The 19,800-nt window shown below is 41.6% G+C and overlaps 1 protein-coding gene across 1 annotated transcript in view; it reads right to left on the reverse strand.

Moving 5' to 3' along the window:
* Window positions 1–3,054: 3,054 nt before the first annotated feature.
* PLPPR1 (phospholipid phosphatase related 1) overlaps window positions 3,055–19,800 on the reverse strand; it is a 278,562-nt gene continuing 261,816 nt past the window's right edge. The window contains exons 5-8 of the mRNA XM_057723527.1: window positions 14,907–15,157; window positions 11,621–11,797; window positions 7,988–8,119; window positions 3,055–3,123 (exon numbers count right to left, since the gene is read on the reverse strand). Coding sequence (XP_057579510.1) covers window positions 3,091–3,123; window positions 7,988–8,119; window positions 11,621–11,797; window positions 14,907–15,157 — 593 coding nt within the window. The 3' untranslated portion in view covers window positions 3,055–3,090. The remainder of the gene's footprint in view (window positions 3,124–7,987; window positions 8,120–11,620; window positions 11,798–14,906; window positions 15,158–19,800) is intronic.

Below are 19,800 nucleotides of genomic sequence, written 5' to 3' on the forward strand. Positions count from 1 at the left end.
CTTGCATTCTGATTCACTGATGCAGAGCTACATACAGCCTTTCTGACTATCGCAGCCTAATTAGAGAGATGTCTAGAATTTGCGAAGAGAGGCACCCACATGCGCATAACTGCTGAGTGCAGTTTCCTCGCCCTTATTTCTGTATCTAAATATACTTACGTTTCATCTACCTTCAGGCTCCATGCAAATTCTCTTTATTTCCAAACGAGTCATAGTCTCCTTCAGGCAAAATAATTGGAACCCTGGAATCCGTCTATTTGACAAAGTTCGCTTTGTCAGATCCTAGCCTGGGTGCAGAATCAAAGAACTGAAAGATGTGATAAATACCCTTGGGGGCTACTCGTCTCATGAGGTTGCTTCTGTCCACACACTTTACCAGCCTTTCTTTTGTTTCTTCCCGCTTCCCTCTCACAGTGAGTCAGGCTTCTCAGGCTCCTCTGGGCTTTCCTTAAAAAGAGGAAGGCAATTCCCTGGTGGTCCAGTGGTTAGGAGTCTGTGCTCTCACTGCAGAGGCCTGGGTTTGATCCCTGTTCAGGGAGCTAACATTCCATAAGCTGCATGGTGCAGTCAAAAAAAAAAAAAAAAACTCATGCAGAATTCATCCTGAGGCAATAGTGACCACTCCTCCTACTTAGACACAGGGCTTTGTCCTGGGTAGAAGGCCCATGTGGCAGGGTCTCTAGCCTTAAGAAATGAATCTCAAATGGCAGGATTGAAAGATCAATGGTGGGAGGCCCTGTGACATGACTTGGGGCTAAATCAGGGATAATACTAAGGTTGCCTTGTCCTAATGGGAAGAATCAGATGGGCTCAGACTGGCTCTGTGAGCCCAGAGATGGTCCTTCATGCCAAGTGCCCCAGTGTCGCGTCCTGTGGAGCCCCACTCAGTCATGTATCAGTAACCTCCCAAGGCCGGGAAATTGGAGTCTGTGGCCAGAGACCTCAGAGCACTTCTAGTAGGTCCTTCCAGGTCAAAACCAGAGAGAAGACTAGAAGGGTAACCCTCACTTGGGTCAACTTCTGTTCTTGGAAATACCATCTGATAGATATTTAGTCTCCCATTGTGATAAGAAATCGGCGGTGTAAAATCAAGAGTCTGCCAGTATTTTTCAGAATGTCTTAGGAACAATAAAATTGAGCTCTCATTGCTATTAAAAAATTTATAAAATATATATTTAGAAGATGAATCACTCTGAAATAGGACACCATTATACTTAGGTAGCTTATACGAGATTGGAAGGCTCAGAGCTTGCAAACTATTCCTTGCCATAAGTAAAATGCATCTTTCTCATGATGTGCTTTGGTCATCTACACCATCCCCTGAACCACCTAAGTAGGTAAATGACATTGAAAAACCTCTGAGAAGATGTGGACTTGACTCGGAGACATTTTGATGTAGTGGAAAAAATGGAATTTGGAGTCGGGAAGACCTGGGTTCTAATATTAGTGTTGATGTGTACAGTACCACCTTGGGGTCGTCACAGCTTCTCTGGGCTCATTGTTTTGAGAACAACCAGATTATGGTTGTGGCTTAGCTTTGGGGATATAAGTAGGGCTTTCAACACTTTGCTTTCTTGCTCACTTCCCCAACTTTTAGTCAGACATCACTCAAAAGATGTGTGTGAGTGTATATATGTGTAAGTGCCAATAAGTTTAGGCCAGAACGAGATGGGGGATGAATTTTAGCAGAGGTGACTTTTCCTAAAAATGACTGACTTTTTACTGACACCTTAGAAGTATCTATGGGTGGGCTGAAAACAAAGGTAGCTTGCTAGGCATCCAGAATATGCTTCTGGGTGTCTTTATTTCAAGAATTCTTTTGCATAAACACACACACACTCATTCATGAAAGGACATATCGGTCATGCCTCTGTTAGGATTGACCCCAGTAGGCATGGAATTGAAGGGGATAAACACCTGTTGAGGTCATGTCATTGTGACTCTTCAAATACCTTTGCCCAGTGGATGAAGCTTCAAACAAAGGACACGAGTCAGAATACATTTTGTGATAACTTTTTTCTTTAGAAAAAAAATATGTACCAAAAAAGCTAAGAAGAACCAACATGGAAGTGTTGAGAAAACATTCTGATAGATACAGACAAAAGGGAGCTCCTGCTCTCAAGGAAGTTACACATTAGTTATTACCATGCTAGAAAAATGAGATGCAGTTAGAATTCTAAAACAATTAAAAGCCACAAAGTCAAGCTGTTGCTCTGGGGCTTTAGGTTGTAGAGGCTCTGATACCCTTTCTGTAAAATAATACTGTGCAAACTGTAAAATATTCATTTTCATATAAAGTCATACAACATGATATACAAAACTGAGTTGGCAGGGGAGGCTGGTACTGGCTGTTTTTTTTGGGGGGGTGGTGGGTGGAGGGGAAAGAAGGCTGCACTTTCACCTGCCAGCCCAAGGACATGATTACAGAAAGATCCTGAATTTCTTAACCAGGAGAGGCCATTATCTAAGAATCATACCCAATATTCCTCAAATCCAGGATTTCCTGCCATTGTTTGTGTAACTTAGGTGATTTTATTAATACGTTACTCTAACTTAGAATGCAATCACAGAACTTAGAATCAGAACACAAAGTTCTTTTTCAAAGTAATACTTCTTTCTACACAATTGATTTTTGAGATTTACTATTAACCAATATTGTCTTCCCTGCAACTCAAAAGTTTTTTTTAATTCAAAAATTCCGGAGGAGGCAGCAACTGTAATAATAAAAGGTTAAAGTGAATTGTTATATTTCATTTCAGTGTCTATAAAACTGAGAAAAGGTTTGTGTACAAATATCACAAAACAACATCAACCATTGAATAAATGTGGTTCTTCAATGCACACCTGAACAAGAAGAAAATTTTGTTTAAAATTCTGGCATAAATATATTAAAGCTGACCAAAAAAAGAAGAAAAAAATCAGGGCAAGCTACATCACTTCCTCATACAAAAAATGTACAAAACATTAGCCTTGAACTAGATAAACATAATACTTGTCTTCACAGTTTGACATCAAGTAACTGTGTGTCTTGAAGTATTGAATTGGAGGGTGATTAAAAAAAAAAAAATAGCTTGTGACACATCAGCCGTTTCAGGTAACTTCGGTCATGGAGGCAGAGTGATTCTGCAAACATAAGCAGATAAAATCTTAGTTGACTCATACACACACTCTCTTCCCTGAATATCCCCTTGCTTTCCTGTCTCAAGTTCACAGTCTATTCCCGCTCCCTGATATGCTCTTCCGAGGTTCCTCAAATTGTTACCTCTTCTATTAATCCTTCCCTGATTTTTCAATCAAAAAAGATCATGTCTTCTATCATACTTAATTATATTCTATGGAACATTTGAACAGTTATTAGTAACTTTGGCTTTATCGCACATCTTTCTTTTAATGTTGTGGTTTAAATTTTGAACAGTTCTAATCTTCGAAAAATTTCCACATGATATCTTCTTAGTCATGAGTTCCAGAGCAGTGAGTTTAATATTTTCAGATGCACAGGGATTTTTGGTTTAAGGTATCTTTGAATTTCTAGAGAATATGATCTGTGTGATCGAGATCCTTTTAAAGTTTCTTGGTTTGCTTTCTAGTCTTGTACGTGGTCTATTTTAAATGCTTTGTGTGTTTTGAGGAGGATTACATATGTAATAATCAACCTTATTAATCATCCATCTATCTTTTACTGTATATTTTGTTTGCTTATTACTGAGAGAAGTGTTAAAATCTATGATTGCAGCTTTGTCGACTTTTCTTTGTGGTTCTATTAATTCTAGTTTATATGCTTTGTCCATAATAACCCTTACCTCTTTTGTTTTATATAACTTATATATAATCTCACCTTTTTTCAGGCCCAAGGCTTTCTCTTTTGTTTGAACTTAAAACTTCCAGTCCATGGGATTGGTAAATACCTTAAGAAATGGTGGCTTTAGATCTAATTGATTATTATGGGTTTCCAGATTGCTATTTTTAGGAGTCTAGAGATTTATACTCTTAGAGCTCAACTATGAATTTTAGAAACTGAGTATTCCATATCTTTCAAGGTCCTTTTATCTACCATATTTGTGAAAACTGAAGTTTTTGTATTTCTTGCCATAATGTGGAAAACTTATGTTTTTACTTTTATAATATGCCTTCTTTTAAAAAAATACTTTGGTCAATAGTTTGGTCATTTATATGTTTATAAGATTCCATTAAAGAGTGAGTGGTAAAGATAAAGTAGTTCAGATCACTACTAGGATAACTAACTGGGTGACTTTGGGCAGATTTGTTTAACTCTTCAAGTCTTCTTTTTCTTTTTTTCTATTTATAATATGAGGTCTATAATATCACTAGCTCTAAATCAAGGGTCAGAGGGTGAACATTAGAATTTCTCTGGGACTATCTCTTATATGACTTTTCACCCTAGAATGGCTGAATCAGAATCTTCTGGGATAAGGTCATAAGCATCTGGGTCTTGGGATAGATTGGATCCTTCTTTTTTGGTGAAAGAAAAAAATATCCTCTCTCTCCCTGCTGGCCCTGCTCCCATCAGGAAACACGGGAGACTTTATACCATATGCAGTGAGGTAACACATTGGTTCATCTCCCATTTCTTTGTTAATATAAGCTGTGTTCAACAAGGACACAGTTACTCAATGCTAAACTTGACTGTGCAGGTAAAAGTGGATGTGAGGCTGCAGGACAAGGATAGCTCGGAGCTGGTCTCTGTGGGAGACAACAACTCTGTGGAATCACAAAATAATGCTTTGGAAACCTGACTACTTTTATTTTGTTTGGATTCTATAATTATTTACTTTCTGGTTTCTCTTTAGTACTGGGGAAAGATTTTTAGAAAATGTACCATCTCAATCACAAAAGGCAAATACTCAAATTCGAGTTGATCTTTTAGAGAAGAAGAAAGAACACTGCAGCTCTGGGGCTCCATGTGGCAAAGGGGAAAGGATGTCTCAGGAGGAAGTGAGGGAGGCTGAGGGGGTTCCCTCCCCAGCCAGACAGTCTTCTCCTCGAGGCGCTCTGAACTGCAGGATGGATTTCACAGGTGAGAATGTGTGCTCTCAAGAGAGGTTCACATCTTCTCTCAGATCCCACAAGTTGTCCTCCCGGGAAGATGGTTCTATCTCAGAAATAACAAAGGAGCAGCTTCTAGTAGAAGCCATGGCTTCTGTTACTGCACAGGAAGCTCTTGCCCACGGAGGAAAACACAGGGCATATTTATTTTGGAAGAGCTGTAGCTCAGTATAAACTCTGCCAGTGCTATGCAGCTCGGCTCACACACACTGTCCCCTACAGCGTGTTTCTATATTCAATGCTGAGAGCTGTAGATTTCAAAATGGAATATTCCTTAAACTTCAGGCCGTGTGGTGCAGAAGAGCAAGCAGGGCCTTTAGAATTAGATGGGCCTGTGTCTTAATCTTGATTGGGTGACCTTCAGCGTGTTAAAGACCTTTGTACCTTACTTCATCTATAAAATAGAATAATAATGCCAATTGCAGGATTACTGTAAGGATTGAACGTGATGACTTGCAATAAATGCTCATTTTCTCTTCTTGACCCACAAATAAAGGGTATATCCTCCTACCTACCCACATGGAAAGCAGACACTTGGTTACTTGTATATTGCACAACTAGTATGGAAGGCATCACTTAAGAGGCAATACTTTCCACCCAGCTTCCTGTAGCTTCACTTTGACTAGCCTGCAGAAGTCCTGTTCATCATTACTCATAAACCTGTATTTACCATGGAGATTCAGATACTGACTATAGTCCAATTTTAGGTTCTTGGTTTTGACTAAAGAGTCTAGCTCAGGTTTTGGTTCTGGCTTGCCTCTGTCCACCCATCTAACATTTCATACCTAGCGAAAGCCAGGAACTATGGAGAGTAAGAAAGACAGGGTTCCTAGGGTTCATATCCTTAAAAATCTCTCAGTCCTTGGGAGAGGCAGATATGAGGGGATTACTGACATTAATTGTGAGGGGCAATCTCATGTGCGGCCCCGAGGGTCCTTTGGCCCAAGCCTGGTATTCATGAAAGGCCTCAAATTGTGTCCAGATGAGGTGTTATACATGGAAATAAAGATACATGGACAGATTTGAAAAGTTCAATTACTGCCTGTAGTGAATAATAAACTAATACATATTTTTAAAGAATTTTAAAAATCTATATTGTGAACAGCAGGTTCTGAAACCCTTTTTGGCATTTCAGTTTTCAATGTAAGTAGAATCCCCCAACACATGGCCTGAATGTCCCTTGGCCTGGGCAACTATTACTGGTCCTGAGGGAGAAGAGAGAAGGCTGGAGAAGGCTTGAGACAGGAGGTGATGCTTGAGCAGTGCTGGGTAGAAGGATGGGGTGGAAACAGGGTGCTCTTACACCGGACATTCAGGGCAAAATCGACAGCATTTACAAGGACAGACTGACATGTTTGTGGAACGTGGCAAACATCACAGTTTGCTTTTTAAATTCACCTTCGTCATCAGTTGCTTCATCTCAGAAACAGTGGAAACCACTCTGACTTCACTGGGTATAAGAACATAATTAGGGAAGAAAAACTAGGGAGAGTCTATATCACCATTTCGTTACAAGGTTTCATTATTTAGCAAATTTGTCATTCAATCTGCATTAACTGGCTATATATAAATAAACCAGTAATAAAATTTTCAGTATATTTCTAATTGGACCAAGTCAAAATTTTCACCTTAATGCAGGTGAAGGGAAAACAAACAAAACACTTGGCACTGGGTTTAATGGAGAGCCCTAAATATTTTTCCCAAGATGGAAATAGCTTCTCTTTTTCTGGTTCATTAATAAAAGTAGACTTCATTAAATGTGAAAAATAGGATAGTTAATAATCATTAAATAGTGAAATATTTTATATTGATAGGAAGTATGTGATAATTCCAGCGGGAAGAGATTTGCTTTTCTCTTGCACTCTATAAAAATGATTTAGTAAGGAAATGCCAAATAAAACAAGATTTCAAGATAAACAGACCATTACAGAAAATAAATATTTTAGCAGGACTCAGCTACGTGAAAAAAGTGGCAATATAAAAACTGTTTTATTAGTTATTCCCGCTCTGTCTGCTTAGAGACCTACTCACCCTGGCTTTCCTACTTGCAGGCTACATGGCTTGGGCAAGTAATTTAATGTTGCTATCTTCATATTCCTCTCTGTGAAATGGGAATTATACTACCGATTCAATAAGTTTTTGTTCAAAGAATATATTTGTAAAGTACCTGCAACTGTCTCAGGCAGACATCAGTGCTTTATACCAAGTTTCAGGGCTCGTTTCAGGTGGCAAGTCTTCTCCATGGCTTTCCCTGCCTTAGAATAAGTTTCCTTCTTCATTTGTGTTCACAAAGTGTTTCATGTATCTGATTCAGCAAGCCGTATTATGATTACTGATTTATGTACCCCTTTCCTGGTCATCTGTGAGTTCTGGAGCACAGGGACTGTGTGGCTAGTTATTCATCTCTAGCATAGTGATCAGTATAAGTGTAAATAAGTGGTGTAAATAAGTGATCAGTAAGTACTGTTGCATTGAATTTCTGATGGTCATCGGAATAGATCCAAAAGGATACTTAGTTACCTTTTTTAATGTGCTTCCAATTTACATCTATCACTGGATGTAACAAAGCATTTCTTTCCAAATGTCCTAGTTACTAAATCAAATTGGCCTCCCACCAGAGTTGGTCTAAATTTCACAAATAAGTTATTACGTTGGAGGTCAAGGTATCCTGAAGCAGCTGGGGTTTAAGTGAGACATTATTACTAAGAACTTCCTGGGGATTCATGATGGCCAAGCCCTAGAAGGAATACAGGACTAATTGAGGGAGGCTGTGAAGTTCTCGAGGGCCTTTATGTCAGATTTTTATTGTTGCTGGGTGGATTCAGGTGTGTCCTGTTTTCAGTAGAGGAATGGATTAGCTGACCTCCAAGATAACAGGCCTGGAGCCTTCCGGGTTTGGTTTGCTAAAGCCACTTTACTGTACCTGTGCACTTAAGGTTTCCAGAGGGCTTTCTATCCTTGGGAAAGCCATAAGGGGTACTCCACGGGGGTCCTCGGGTTTGGGTTTGGAAGGAGATCCTTGTGCTCCTTTAAAGTTATGGACCACACACATTCCCTGCAGGATGAGGGGGAGAAAAGATTGGGGTCAGACTGCAGCCATCAATGCCTGGCTATCTCTGTGGGTGGCAGGCCTTCCCCTTAGAATGTCATTGCATAGTGACTTTTGAGCCGGGGGTAGGGACCATGGAAAGACCTGGAGCATGGTCCAGGCTGTCTGCTGCTGAGCACATTCTAGGTGCTGAGAAAACATCTGTCTGATCACCAGATGGTCAGGGATGCTCAATCTACCCCCATTGAGCTTGTTTCCTCACCTGTAAAAATGAAAATAATATCTACCTCAGATTTACAACAATTAAAAGACATGATAAATGTAAACCACCTCATAATAACAGCTAACATTTACTGAGGGCCACTTATGTGTCTGGCATTGTCCTGAGGGTTTTACCTTAATTCATTTAATCCACTCAGCAATCTTATAAGGGAGGTACTGTTATCCTCTCCAACTTAGATAAGGAGGCACAGAGAATTTAGATAACTTGCCCAAGGTTACACAGATTTAAACTCCATAGCCTCTACATCACAGCAGTATAGGATTTTGCCTCTTAACAAGTACCAAACATATAGCAAATATGCAACGTTAGCTAATCTTTAACTCTTACCTAAGATGATTACCCTTAAATTATGTGACTACTTGCTTGAATTAAGTAACTTATTGGTGGCACTTTTCTTTTATTGCTTCCATTAAAACTTTCTAAGTTACTACCTACTTTATTTCCTACTGAGGCCCCTTCATAACTGACTCTGTTCTAACCATCTTCTGTCTCTTTCCATACTTTCTCTTCCATTGTTCTGCATCTTTTTATTCCCCCTATATCCAGTGCTTTTGAATCTTTCCTGTAGCTCCTCCAACCCTGCAGAGCATGTACAGGAATATTCTCTACCTGGCTCTCCTCTACCTCACTCTCCAGCTCTGCTTAAACTTCCTCCATTTGGGAAATGGGACAAGTGGAGGGTGTAGGAGCTCTGGGGTTGGAGAGAGCAGGTCAGATTCATGACTTACTGGTTAGGTGGCCATTGGGCAAGTTACTTATCTTTGAGCCTCACTTTCCTCATTTAGAAAATGAGGATAAGAATACATTTATGAGAAGATAAAACAAACACAGAACTAGTTGGTGGGTACCAGAGGGGAAGGGGGGTGGGGGAGGGCAAAATAGGTTAAGGGTGTCAATTGTATGGTGACAGATAGAAAGTAGACTTTTGGGGATAAGCCTCTGTATACAGAAGTCAAATTATAAATTTGTACACATGAAACATATATTATAAACCAATGTTACATCAGTAAAAAAAAATATGGTTAGGGTTGTCCTGGGAGCACATGATTTGGTGTCTATAAAGCATAGGGCATGTAGTAATTGCTCAACTAACTTCCTCCTCCTTTCCTCTACTTTCATCTTCATAGGAAACACAAAACCATGATGAACATAGGCTACAAATATGCTCCTGTCTGGATTCTTCTCTTTCTGTCTCCTCCAAGGCTCTGCTTTGGAATGCTTCCATCCTCTTCTACAACGTCCATCCCTCCCATTTCCCAGCTTGGTGAGTGTGTGAGATGAGCACATGCACATACAGTGGGAGACAGTGTGGTCTGTCTCCTGCCAGATCCACTCAATAGCAGGTATGGGTCTTACATAAAGATCACTTGTTGGAAAGCACATTTTGACATTCTCCATCAACTGGGAAGGCGATAGGAGACCTAACAGTAACCTAGTGGTAGGAAAGAGAGCTACAAGTTATTGAGAGAACAGAAGTTTAATGCTAAAGCAGAATTTGTCTGTGGGGCCTTGGAAAACACAAAGTTTTCAGATTTCATCCCATAAAGACCCCATAAAATTGCTTGGAACAGTCAGCAATGCTTTTTCTCTTGTGCTAGGGGTGGGCTGGATGCAGAACTGATGGACAGCAAAAGTGTTTGATGTTTCTTTGGAGTCCAAGCCTTCATTTACGTACTATTGATCTCTCTGAAAATCCTTTCTTCTCTTGAAGTCATCTGTTTTCTCTCCCTGCTTTAAAAAGCACCCTTAGGGAAATATCCTCTGAGAGAGCAACATCTCAGGCTCATCTCAGCACCACTTTTCCCGCTGCTTCACTCAGAGAATTTACACGCAAGTCCCTCATCTTTCACTTTAGAAAGACTGGATCCATTAAAAACAATCTTGAAGTCAAGTGGAGCTTGCCAATTAGTGTTCTGAGTAATGTTGTGAGCATTTGCTGTGTGTATCTGAACAGGTAAAAACGTTAGGAAACTGAGTTAGAGATTGGGAGAGGTATAGGTGCATTTTGCATGTTGGGGAGGACATATGTACAGAATCCCCACATGGAAAGGATAGGACAAGGAGAAGTTAGGTGATAGGCCTGTGAAATCCATCTACATGGGATGTTAGTCTTAATGGGTGCCTTGGACCAGAGAGGGCAGAATGGGAGGAAGGACATCCAGGCTGTGATGGCTTCTGTCTCCTAGGAAAGGCTTGCTGAATGTTATTAAGAGACTGATTTCATGCACGACATCTCCAGGCCTAGTGGATTTACTGTAAATCCTTCTGGGTGTATTTTAAATCCTTGAAGATAATTTTTAAAACTGCACTTCTATGGTATTCCTATGCAATGGAATACTACACAGCAAGAAAAAGGGAATTACTGATACATGCTTACAGCATGGATGAATCTCAAAATAATTATGCTGGATGAAGGATGCCAGGAAAAGATACATATGGTATGATTTCATTAATATTAAATCTTAGGCTAATTTAATATAGAAGATCAGTGGTTGCTTCAGAAGAGGAGAAGGGAAGGATGGGAGAGAAGGATGTATCTGTAGGTCAAAACTGATCAAATTATACACTTTCTGTGCCATTTATTGTATGCCTATCATACCTCAAATCTGTAAAAAATTTAAACAATAAAAATTAACCAAAACCCTTCTCCAGGAAGTGTTATGTGGTTGAGAAGCCACTTACAGTGGAAATAAGATGCCCAAGAGGAATGTTCAGATAATAACAGAGGTGTCCTAAGAAGTCTGGCTGTAGTTAGGTGAGGGTTTTCATATTTCTGAGTGGGATATGCACGTCTGGGCCAGAGCGGAGTTTCTTGAAATGCTGGAGAAGGAGCTGCCTGCTTTCATCAGTACTTTGTTCTCTGTTCTTCCCCCAAGCCACACTTAGCTTATGCTCCCAGTCAGTACGTTCTGAACAAATATTTAAAGAACCATGGTTTGAAGGTACACTAGATTGCTAACCTGCCCCAGCCCCGAGGCCAGGATTGAAGGAAGTGGAACAAACCATCCTTGGAGCGATCCTACCCCTGACCCGCAGAGGGAATATGCCACCATATTTCTGAAAGAAAGGGCACAGGATACCTGGTGAGTAACTGCACCTCACAAGGTTGGGGCCAGAGGAACTTGGACTTAGCCTGCGGAGTCTGTGGAGCCTGACTCACCAGGATGTTGGGCAGCCTTTCCAAGGGCACCAGAGGGGACAAAAGCAGAGGGGACCTGACCTACCAGAAACAGGGCTACCGCAGTGCCCAGGATGAAGCCTGCAATCACGTCGGAGCAGTGGTTCCGATACTCGGAGACCCGGTTGAGACCCGTCAGGAAGGCTGTGCAGAGAGTCCCGAGGCACAGCACTGGCTTGGCCAGTCGACTGCTCTTTGTCTTGATTGTGCTTGTGATGTACATCTAGGTTAGGACAGAGACCGGGGGGTGACTGGCAGCCTCTGCATACGCTGCACAGACACATGTGCACAGACACACACCAGCACACACAAATGGGCCCACACCAAAGGAAGAACGGTGAATGAATGTATTATTCATTGGTCTGGCTGCTTTGTATTCGGGTGGGCATGGGAAGAGAAATGAGTGACATGAGTGACTGCACAACCATCGGGTTCAGAGCATGCAGTTCTTATGCCGCAAACTAAAGAATCACGTGGGGTGTTAGTAAGCCCATATGAGACTCTCAGATGCCAAATAAATTTTCTATGGGAATTAATTTTACGGAGAAGACCAGATAGGTGAGTGGCAATACAATTCATTTTGTGTTCCCCATCATCCTAGCTGATTCTTCACACTTTCAATGAATATAAAAGCATTGACTGATTAGTTGATTGACTGAATTAGAACTTCCAAACCAGTGTGTCACATAAATAGGTTTCAGTTGCGCTAGGGAATTGATTCTCATAGTCCTTGGGATAGCTTGATCAGCTCTATCCATTCATTTACTCCAGTGTGTTTTAAAATAAAAATTTCTATGTGGGCCATGACATATAAAAAAGTTGGGAAGACCTGATGTAAGTAAAGAATGATGCAATTTATGACACGTGAGACGCAGGCTGTTCTCATTCCATTGTGAGGAGCTGGCTAAGACTCATGTATTTCATAAGCTCAGTTACCAAATGTGTCCCTGGTGGCTTAGAGTAAGGAAGATGTGTGTCTTTCAAACAAGTAACCACTTTATCACACAACCTTTGGTAATGGCTACAGGAAACCACAAGAGGGCGTAATGATCTATCGCTTTAAAAAGTGTGCTAAATGAGGTTGCAAGCCAGAAAAATAGCATGCAAATACTTAAATAACAGTCTATAGTGTTCTTGTATGGCCTGAGCACATGTATGTTCAAATAGATGCCTTTTAAAGTATGACAGTGGAAACTTAATTTCCTAGAATGATCCTTCAACGCTGGTGTGCATACAAGAAGATGGGATTTTCTTTGTTATGTGTAACAGATACCCTACAAAACTGTGGTTAGATCAGAGTTACATAAATCAGAGCATATCATTACAACATTCTGAGGCTGTGTAGGAAATGTTACTTACCGTCTATACTAGATATGTTTAAATTTAGTTTTTTATGCTTCTATAATATTGTTTAATTATAGCCTTTATAAATCTTTCCTATAAGATTACAAACTATTAAGAACATGGGCCTATGGTTAGTTAATATTCTTCACAGTATTAACTAGTACTTAGAAAATCCTTGTTGAGTAATTCCTGAAAGCACACATAATAGGGGCTCAGAAGATGTTTACACAATTGGAATCAGGATTTATGTGATTATAGTCTATGGGGCATGATTTGAATTGGATTATATCTGAATCTTTGAAAACATGTGTTATACCAGCATCTATTCTGAATAAGATGACTATACTTTCTTCCCAAGAGAAATTTATATCTCACTTGATGAGACAGTGGTTTATGATGAGTAAGATTTATTTTTATAATGGTGTTGTAAAAATCAATTTCATACAATGACAAGTTTGATAAAAAATACAGAAAAAGGTACAAGAGTACATTGCTTCATATAACTTAGGTTCTAGATAATCTAGGATACAAATTGATATTTTGAAAACTGGAAACTATGCAAAATGCCTGAAAAGACTTTGTTTAAAAAATACCTGGCATAGATTTTTTTTTTTTGGGGGGGGGGGGGGGTTGTAAAGCCAAAAAACCTCACTGAGTTACAACTGGTCTGTTTGTAAATTGAGGCTTCTACATTACTTATGTTCATGTTTCTTTAGTGTGGGGATAGCTGAAACCATTTCTGTCATGTATTCATTAAAGGGTAGATCTAAAAGAAATAATTAGACTTATTTTGGAAAATAGATCCTATAGATATTATCCTATCAATTGGACAAAAAAGAACCACTGTTTTAAAGAGAATATTCAGCAATCTCTTTTAAACTATACTAAGTGGACCAGACCTGTAGTCAGTCACCTTTATTCCACCCTGAATGTATGTATTTGGGGCGATGGCATGGACATGCGTCTGTCAGAAGCAGACTTAGCAGGGAGTGCAATGACTGTCTTGGAGGGGAGACGAACGTGCTCCCTGGGGGCTGGGGCGAGGGCACACTCGGAGTCTCTGGGAAGACTGCACAGTTTGAAAGGGGTCTTTCCTTGGCCTTCTCCTTACTTCACTTTTCACTGAGAATCAGTAGACTAGTCATACCCTGAATATAAGATAAGTTGAAGGAAAAGGGGTATTTTCAACCAGTAGTTACTCATCCACAGGGAAATACACATGATATCCAGCAGTGGAAACTTTGCACTGATCCCTTTACTTCTACACTCTCTGCTCTAAGGAAGCAGAGGCCAGACACAGGTGAAATGAGGCCATTTCTAAAGTAAAGGCAATTAAAGAGCAGGAAAAAAAGATGCACACCATTATTCTAAGATGTGAGACAGGCTTTGGGCTTCCTCTGTGATGAGAGCAAAAAGTTTAGAATATCATGCCCCAGTGGGGGCATTCAAAGCCTGTGTGATCTAGGGAACAGTGAGAAGTAAACTTCTGGGTGTTGGGGGTCTTATAGGATTGCCCATCTCTCCTGAGAAAGTGATGGAGAAGAGCGTTAGGAGGATCAGAGGAAAGCCGTTTATCTGGTTTGCTGCACTGCCCGGGTAGGTGTTCACACGAGGCCCACACCTGCAAGTTTGTAGACAAGTGTAGGGAACGTGTGCTGTTCTGGAACCAACCAAAACTTTGGCAGAGAGTGCTGTTCTGGGCAGTGAGAGAACCTCATACCTGGTGCCTGACTATGTGTTCTTAGCTATTCTCCAGGCCTCAGTTTCTGTATCTGTAAAATGGGAGGGTGTGACTAAGTGATCATCAACAGTCTTGCAAGAATTAACACCCTCTGGCAGGATGCTGAGGGTGGGGGCAACAGTATGATATAACGGAGGAGAAACATGTTGTAACAAGACGTTGAAAGTCACCCGAAGTAATGGAAGAATGGGGGTGAGGGTGGCAGAGAGACCCATCCCAGCCAAAACTCCACCTGGGTCATACTTACTGTGGCGTATAAGGCGGAGTAAACGCTCAGAGCAGCGTGTTTGGAGGGAAAGGACCTGCGAGCCTTCTCTATCACGTCCAGCTCCCCGGTACAGATGTTCCCGTTGCTGATGAACTGGTGGTGCGCCCGGCAGTCTGCGCTGGTATAGTTGGGCTTGCACACCGTCAGGAAGTAGGGCGTCAGGTGCCCTGTGACCACTTGTCCGGCGTTTACAAAAATGTCAGTAGCAAAAAGCCCAAAAGCAAATACCCCTATGAGGAGATTTAAAATAATTAGCAATGGTGACATACACCATCGATTGGTTTTGTCCTTGAGAGAAAAACAGTGGTGAGAGTCCATGACAATCTACCAGAAAGGTCCTCTCCAGAGTCAAACTGTCCCCTCACCTTTATCTTTCCAGGGAGTGGTGCCTGCTTCCCAAATCACTGTTTCTTCCAAAGTGATGCAGTCACTCTACTATTAGCATTTTATTGTGTTGTGTAAGTAAATTAGAAGCAGCACGCTCTAATGGGAAGAATTTGAATTTTGTAGTCATGTAGAGCTGAGCTCCAGGCACACCACTGGTGACTTGTTCACAGTGTAAGTTATTTACCTCCTCTGAATTTGGTGCCCTTATGGCAAAATGGTTGGGGAGGAGTGGTAACCCATAAAGGAGTGGGAAGATGAAATATGTGCAAAATACCTCCTAGGGTGCCTGGCATTAAGTAGTTACTCAACATTAGTTCTCGTTCCTTCTATAGAAAATATCTTCTCCCTGGTCCTGTTGGAAATGCAAATACTCCTTGGAGGAGTTATCGTGGCAGGTGAGAGAATGAGGTTGTGAGGGAGTTGTCCCTAAAAGAGAGAAAAAGATCACTCTAGAAACCTTGATTGAATTGGATGTTTCATTTGCCGTTGGAAAAAGAAAAAGAGAAGGAAGACTGTTAAAGACGAATGTTGTTGATTGTGTCAAATTACCACAAACTGAGTGGCTTGAACGGACACAAATGTATTGTCTTACAGTTCTGGAGGTCAGAGTCCAAAATAGGTGTCACTGGGCTGAAATCAAAGGGCTGGCAGGCCGTGTTCTTTCTGGAAGCTCCAGAGGAGAATTCATTCCTTGCCTGCTCCAGCTTCTTGCCTTCATTCCTTGACTTGAGCCCTCCCCCCACTTCTAGCAATCATATCACCGGAGCTCTGCTTCCATTGTCACGAGTCCCTCCCTGACTCACTCTCGTGCTTCTATCTTATAAGGTTACATTGGTGACATTGCATCCACCTGAATAATCCAGGATAATCTCAAATCCTTAATCTAATCACACATGTAAATTCCTTTTTGGCATGTAAAGTAATATACCAACAGTTTCCAGGGGTTAGGACGTAGACATTTTGGGGTGAGGAAGGCATTATTTTATCTACCATGCTGACCTGGCCTGTTTGGCCAAGAACCCTGGGGGTAGGCTATACTTCCCAGATTTTATCTGTTCTCTGGTAAATTCCACAGGAATATAGGATTACCCCCAACAAGCTTGAACATGAGTAAGCAGAATTCCTTACAGGAAGTTTCAATGTGGATTCTTTCAAAGCCTATACATATATCAATAGGTTATCTGTGGACTGTTATCTGTTAAATATATCAAGAGAGGCTGTGCAGAGCCAAGGTACATACAAGTCACTTGAAGAGATAAAGAAGGCTTTTCAAGTGCAACTCAATTATGGGAGAAGTTGGCAAGTGTGAGAGGCGGCGTTAACCCCTGTAAATGTCAAGGATCTGCTATAGTTTCAATTAAATTTCTATCCAGTTTTGACTTCCATATTCAATGTCTTGAATCCACAAATTGTGCTGATTTTAACACCCAAAAGTCAATCCATTAGACCAGAAGTCAAAGACAAGTTTGGCTGAAACCTCCATCCGGTTTCTATTTTGACCTGTATTGATTGTTATAATTTTCTTTTTTGTGGCTTTGCCAGGATGTGCTTTATCACAATGAGAATTGGCTCCTCTAATAGCTTCAGCCGGCTCACACTCCTAGGGGCTGACCCCTGAGAGTAGGTATTCATAGATCATTCATGGCAATTTTCACCCACAGGTTCTGGAAGTCTGGTTAGAAATTTTTTTACATCTTCAAGCAAGATTCTCAATGACCAGGTCTCTGGCTTTTTCAAGGGGCAATAAGTCTGCCTAGACATACTTTTCCAGGAAACTAGGGTAACATGATTTGAAAAGGGAAAAGTGACAGCATTTTCCTCTGGGATTTTATTTGTCAGAATGCTTCCAATTGGGGTGAATCCTTTCTAAGAGAGAGGATTTCTAGTCTTTTCGGATGGGTGTCTGAAGTGCCATGTCCATGGTCACAGTGAGTCTGTGAAGGGCAAACTTCCGCTTTGCTGTCATGTGATATTATTGCTGAAAGTTGCTCTCCCCTCTTCTTTTTGCCTCCCCTGGATTATGTCTGCTTCTCCTGATGGTTTAACAAGCATTTGCTTTCCAAACATTTCATGCTGGTGTATTTGATGTAGCTTCAGAAGGGCAGTCCTGGGCATTCCACCTGCCTGCCACGGGCCACGCCAAAGTGCCATGGAACCTACTGCAGCGATTCACTACAATGTCAGATCATACAGTGCTTTTGTAAGAAATTCAAGCCATTCCTCTGTTAATCCTGAGCTCCTTGTGCATATGTTACAAGCCACAGAAACTAAAAAGAGCTGCTTTTGTCCTCAGAGTCATGTGGAACACTGTTTATGGTCTCCTGTACTACAATACATGATTTGAAGGAGATGCTTTTAAAGTGTCTAAATCTCCTACCTTGGTGTCTAAAATTCTTTAAGTGAGGATCTTTTTGAAATTTTAACAGATACATTGTTCATTCCTGTAACCCTCCCTAGCTGGTTCTACTTATCTTATGGCTCTGCTCCCAGGGGTGTTCTTTGCTTCAAGGGAGCTGATCACATTTCTGAATGGTTTTACAGCAGACACAAAAGTCTAAAAGTAAAGTTCTTTTGGCTTGCCAGAGTTATGTGCTTGAGACATGAACTGCTTTGTTTGTATGGAATTCTGAAAAGACTTGGATGGGAAAACCAAGAGCCATGGTCTGGAGGACAAGGCCATTGAGTTTCTAAAATAAACCCTAGAATGGGGACAATGTGGCTGAGGACGTCTCCTAAGGAGGAGACAGAACTCTGCCTGGTCTGGCTGAAGGAGTGAAGAGGCATCCCATGGTCTCTGCCTCATGCCAGCTGTCAACACCCAGGGGCAGGGCAACAGAAACCTCCAGGATGATTTTTGGAAATCAAGTTGTAGTACGTCCTGTGCCTCCCAGGGTGTAGCTCGGGAGCCCTGCACAACTTTTAGAGAAGTTCTACATCCAGCACAGTATCAGAGCTATGGGCGCCTGCATTAGCAATGGTAGAGGGAAATTGGTCAAATTGGTTGAGCGCTAAGGCCCCTCACAAGACCATACATTCTGGCATGGAATGAGGTAAGCCCTCGTGAATTCACACATCCCTAAGAGGTGAGGGGCATTAGAATGCTGAGTAGGACCAGGAGGCTAGAAAAAGCCTGGCATTAGGACAGAGGTTGGAATCTGTTGATGATGTCGTCTGTGGTCCCTGTTTTGATGACATAAATCATAAAGTAACCTGACCATGCCTCTTCTTTGTGGCCGAAAAGAATCTGATACCCATCAGGCAAGTCAAAAGATGAAGAAAGAGGAAGAGGAAAGTGTTAAAAAGTCCTTTTCCCCTCTTCTCAGGGTTTTACCTGGATCCCTCTGATCTCAGACCGAATGTCTCTGGACAAATTAGCATCTTTGATCACTAGTAAATTAGGACATGGAGGTGCAACTCTGTGACCTGCTTCTTGACACGGGATAGGTGCAGAGTTCCATCCTCTTATTCAACCAAGAATGTAGTAGCGGAAAGCAGTGACGTAAGCAGGAAATGTGCACGACAAAGATCTTCTCAGCCACAGATAGCTGGTGTACTGGCAAATGATGATAGGGCTCATACAGGATCTCTTTAGGCCTCCCAAACAAAGAAGTGGTCAAAATACAGAAACCAGACTGCTCGTTGCTGAGGAGGCCTCTGTTGCTTTCCACACAGGAGGCCTTCATTAGGAAGCCTAGATCCAGACCGCAGACTAATAATTAGCAGGGACTGGTGGGGCGAGCAAAGGAAGGAATAAATTCCTTTTAGCTACAAAGAACCTGTGACTTTAGGTGGAGCCTCTGAACTGAAAGCCAATTATTCTGTATTAAATTGTAAGAGTGTAATTTTCCAGTTTAGAGTGGCACTTTGCTGACAGCCTCTAATAGAGCACCTCTCAACTGTCCACTAAAATATACACAGTAGCAGTGAAAAAAGATGGAAACTCATAGTGCCAATCCGAAGGGATAATCAGTGAGGGATGTCTGTCTGTCTGTCTGTCTCTCACTCACACACACACACACGTGGGCACACACACACAGTTTTACCTCATGGAAAACCCGAGCTTCTCCTCTAAAGACAGATCATGGGAGAAAATCTAGGGAGATTTCCTTTTTCTCCTGTCTGCCCTCTGACTCACAGACCCAGGATCTAGACTGCTCAGAAAACAGGGATGCTGTCACTCCACCGCTGGATGAGTTCTGCTCTTTGAATTTGCCTGGGACTATCTCCTCTCCCCCTTTACTCTTTTAAGTGTGTTTAGAGACACACTCCGGGACCACCAGGCAGGAAAAGGCCGGGGCAAGGACGCTGGCGTCTTGCTGTGCGTGCCGTAGACGGCAGTGCATGTTGCGCCACAGCTTTGTGTGCACTGCACGGTCCCGGCAGTGCGGGTACGAGGAGATGCCCGTTCACGCAAGCTGAGACGCTCCGGTTGGAAGCCTGCTGATTTGGGATTGGACTCAGCGCTGTGCACGCCGACCCGCTCTCA

This window comes from Hippopotamus amphibius, chromosome 2, assembly GCF_030028045.1.
Source record: "Hippopotamus amphibius kiboko isolate mHipAmp2 chromosome 2, mHipAmp2.hap2, whole genome shotgun sequence".
In the NCBI taxonomy this organism is placed as follows: Eukaryota; Metazoa; Chordata; class Mammalia; order Artiodactyla; family Hippopotamidae; genus Hippopotamus; species Hippopotamus amphibius.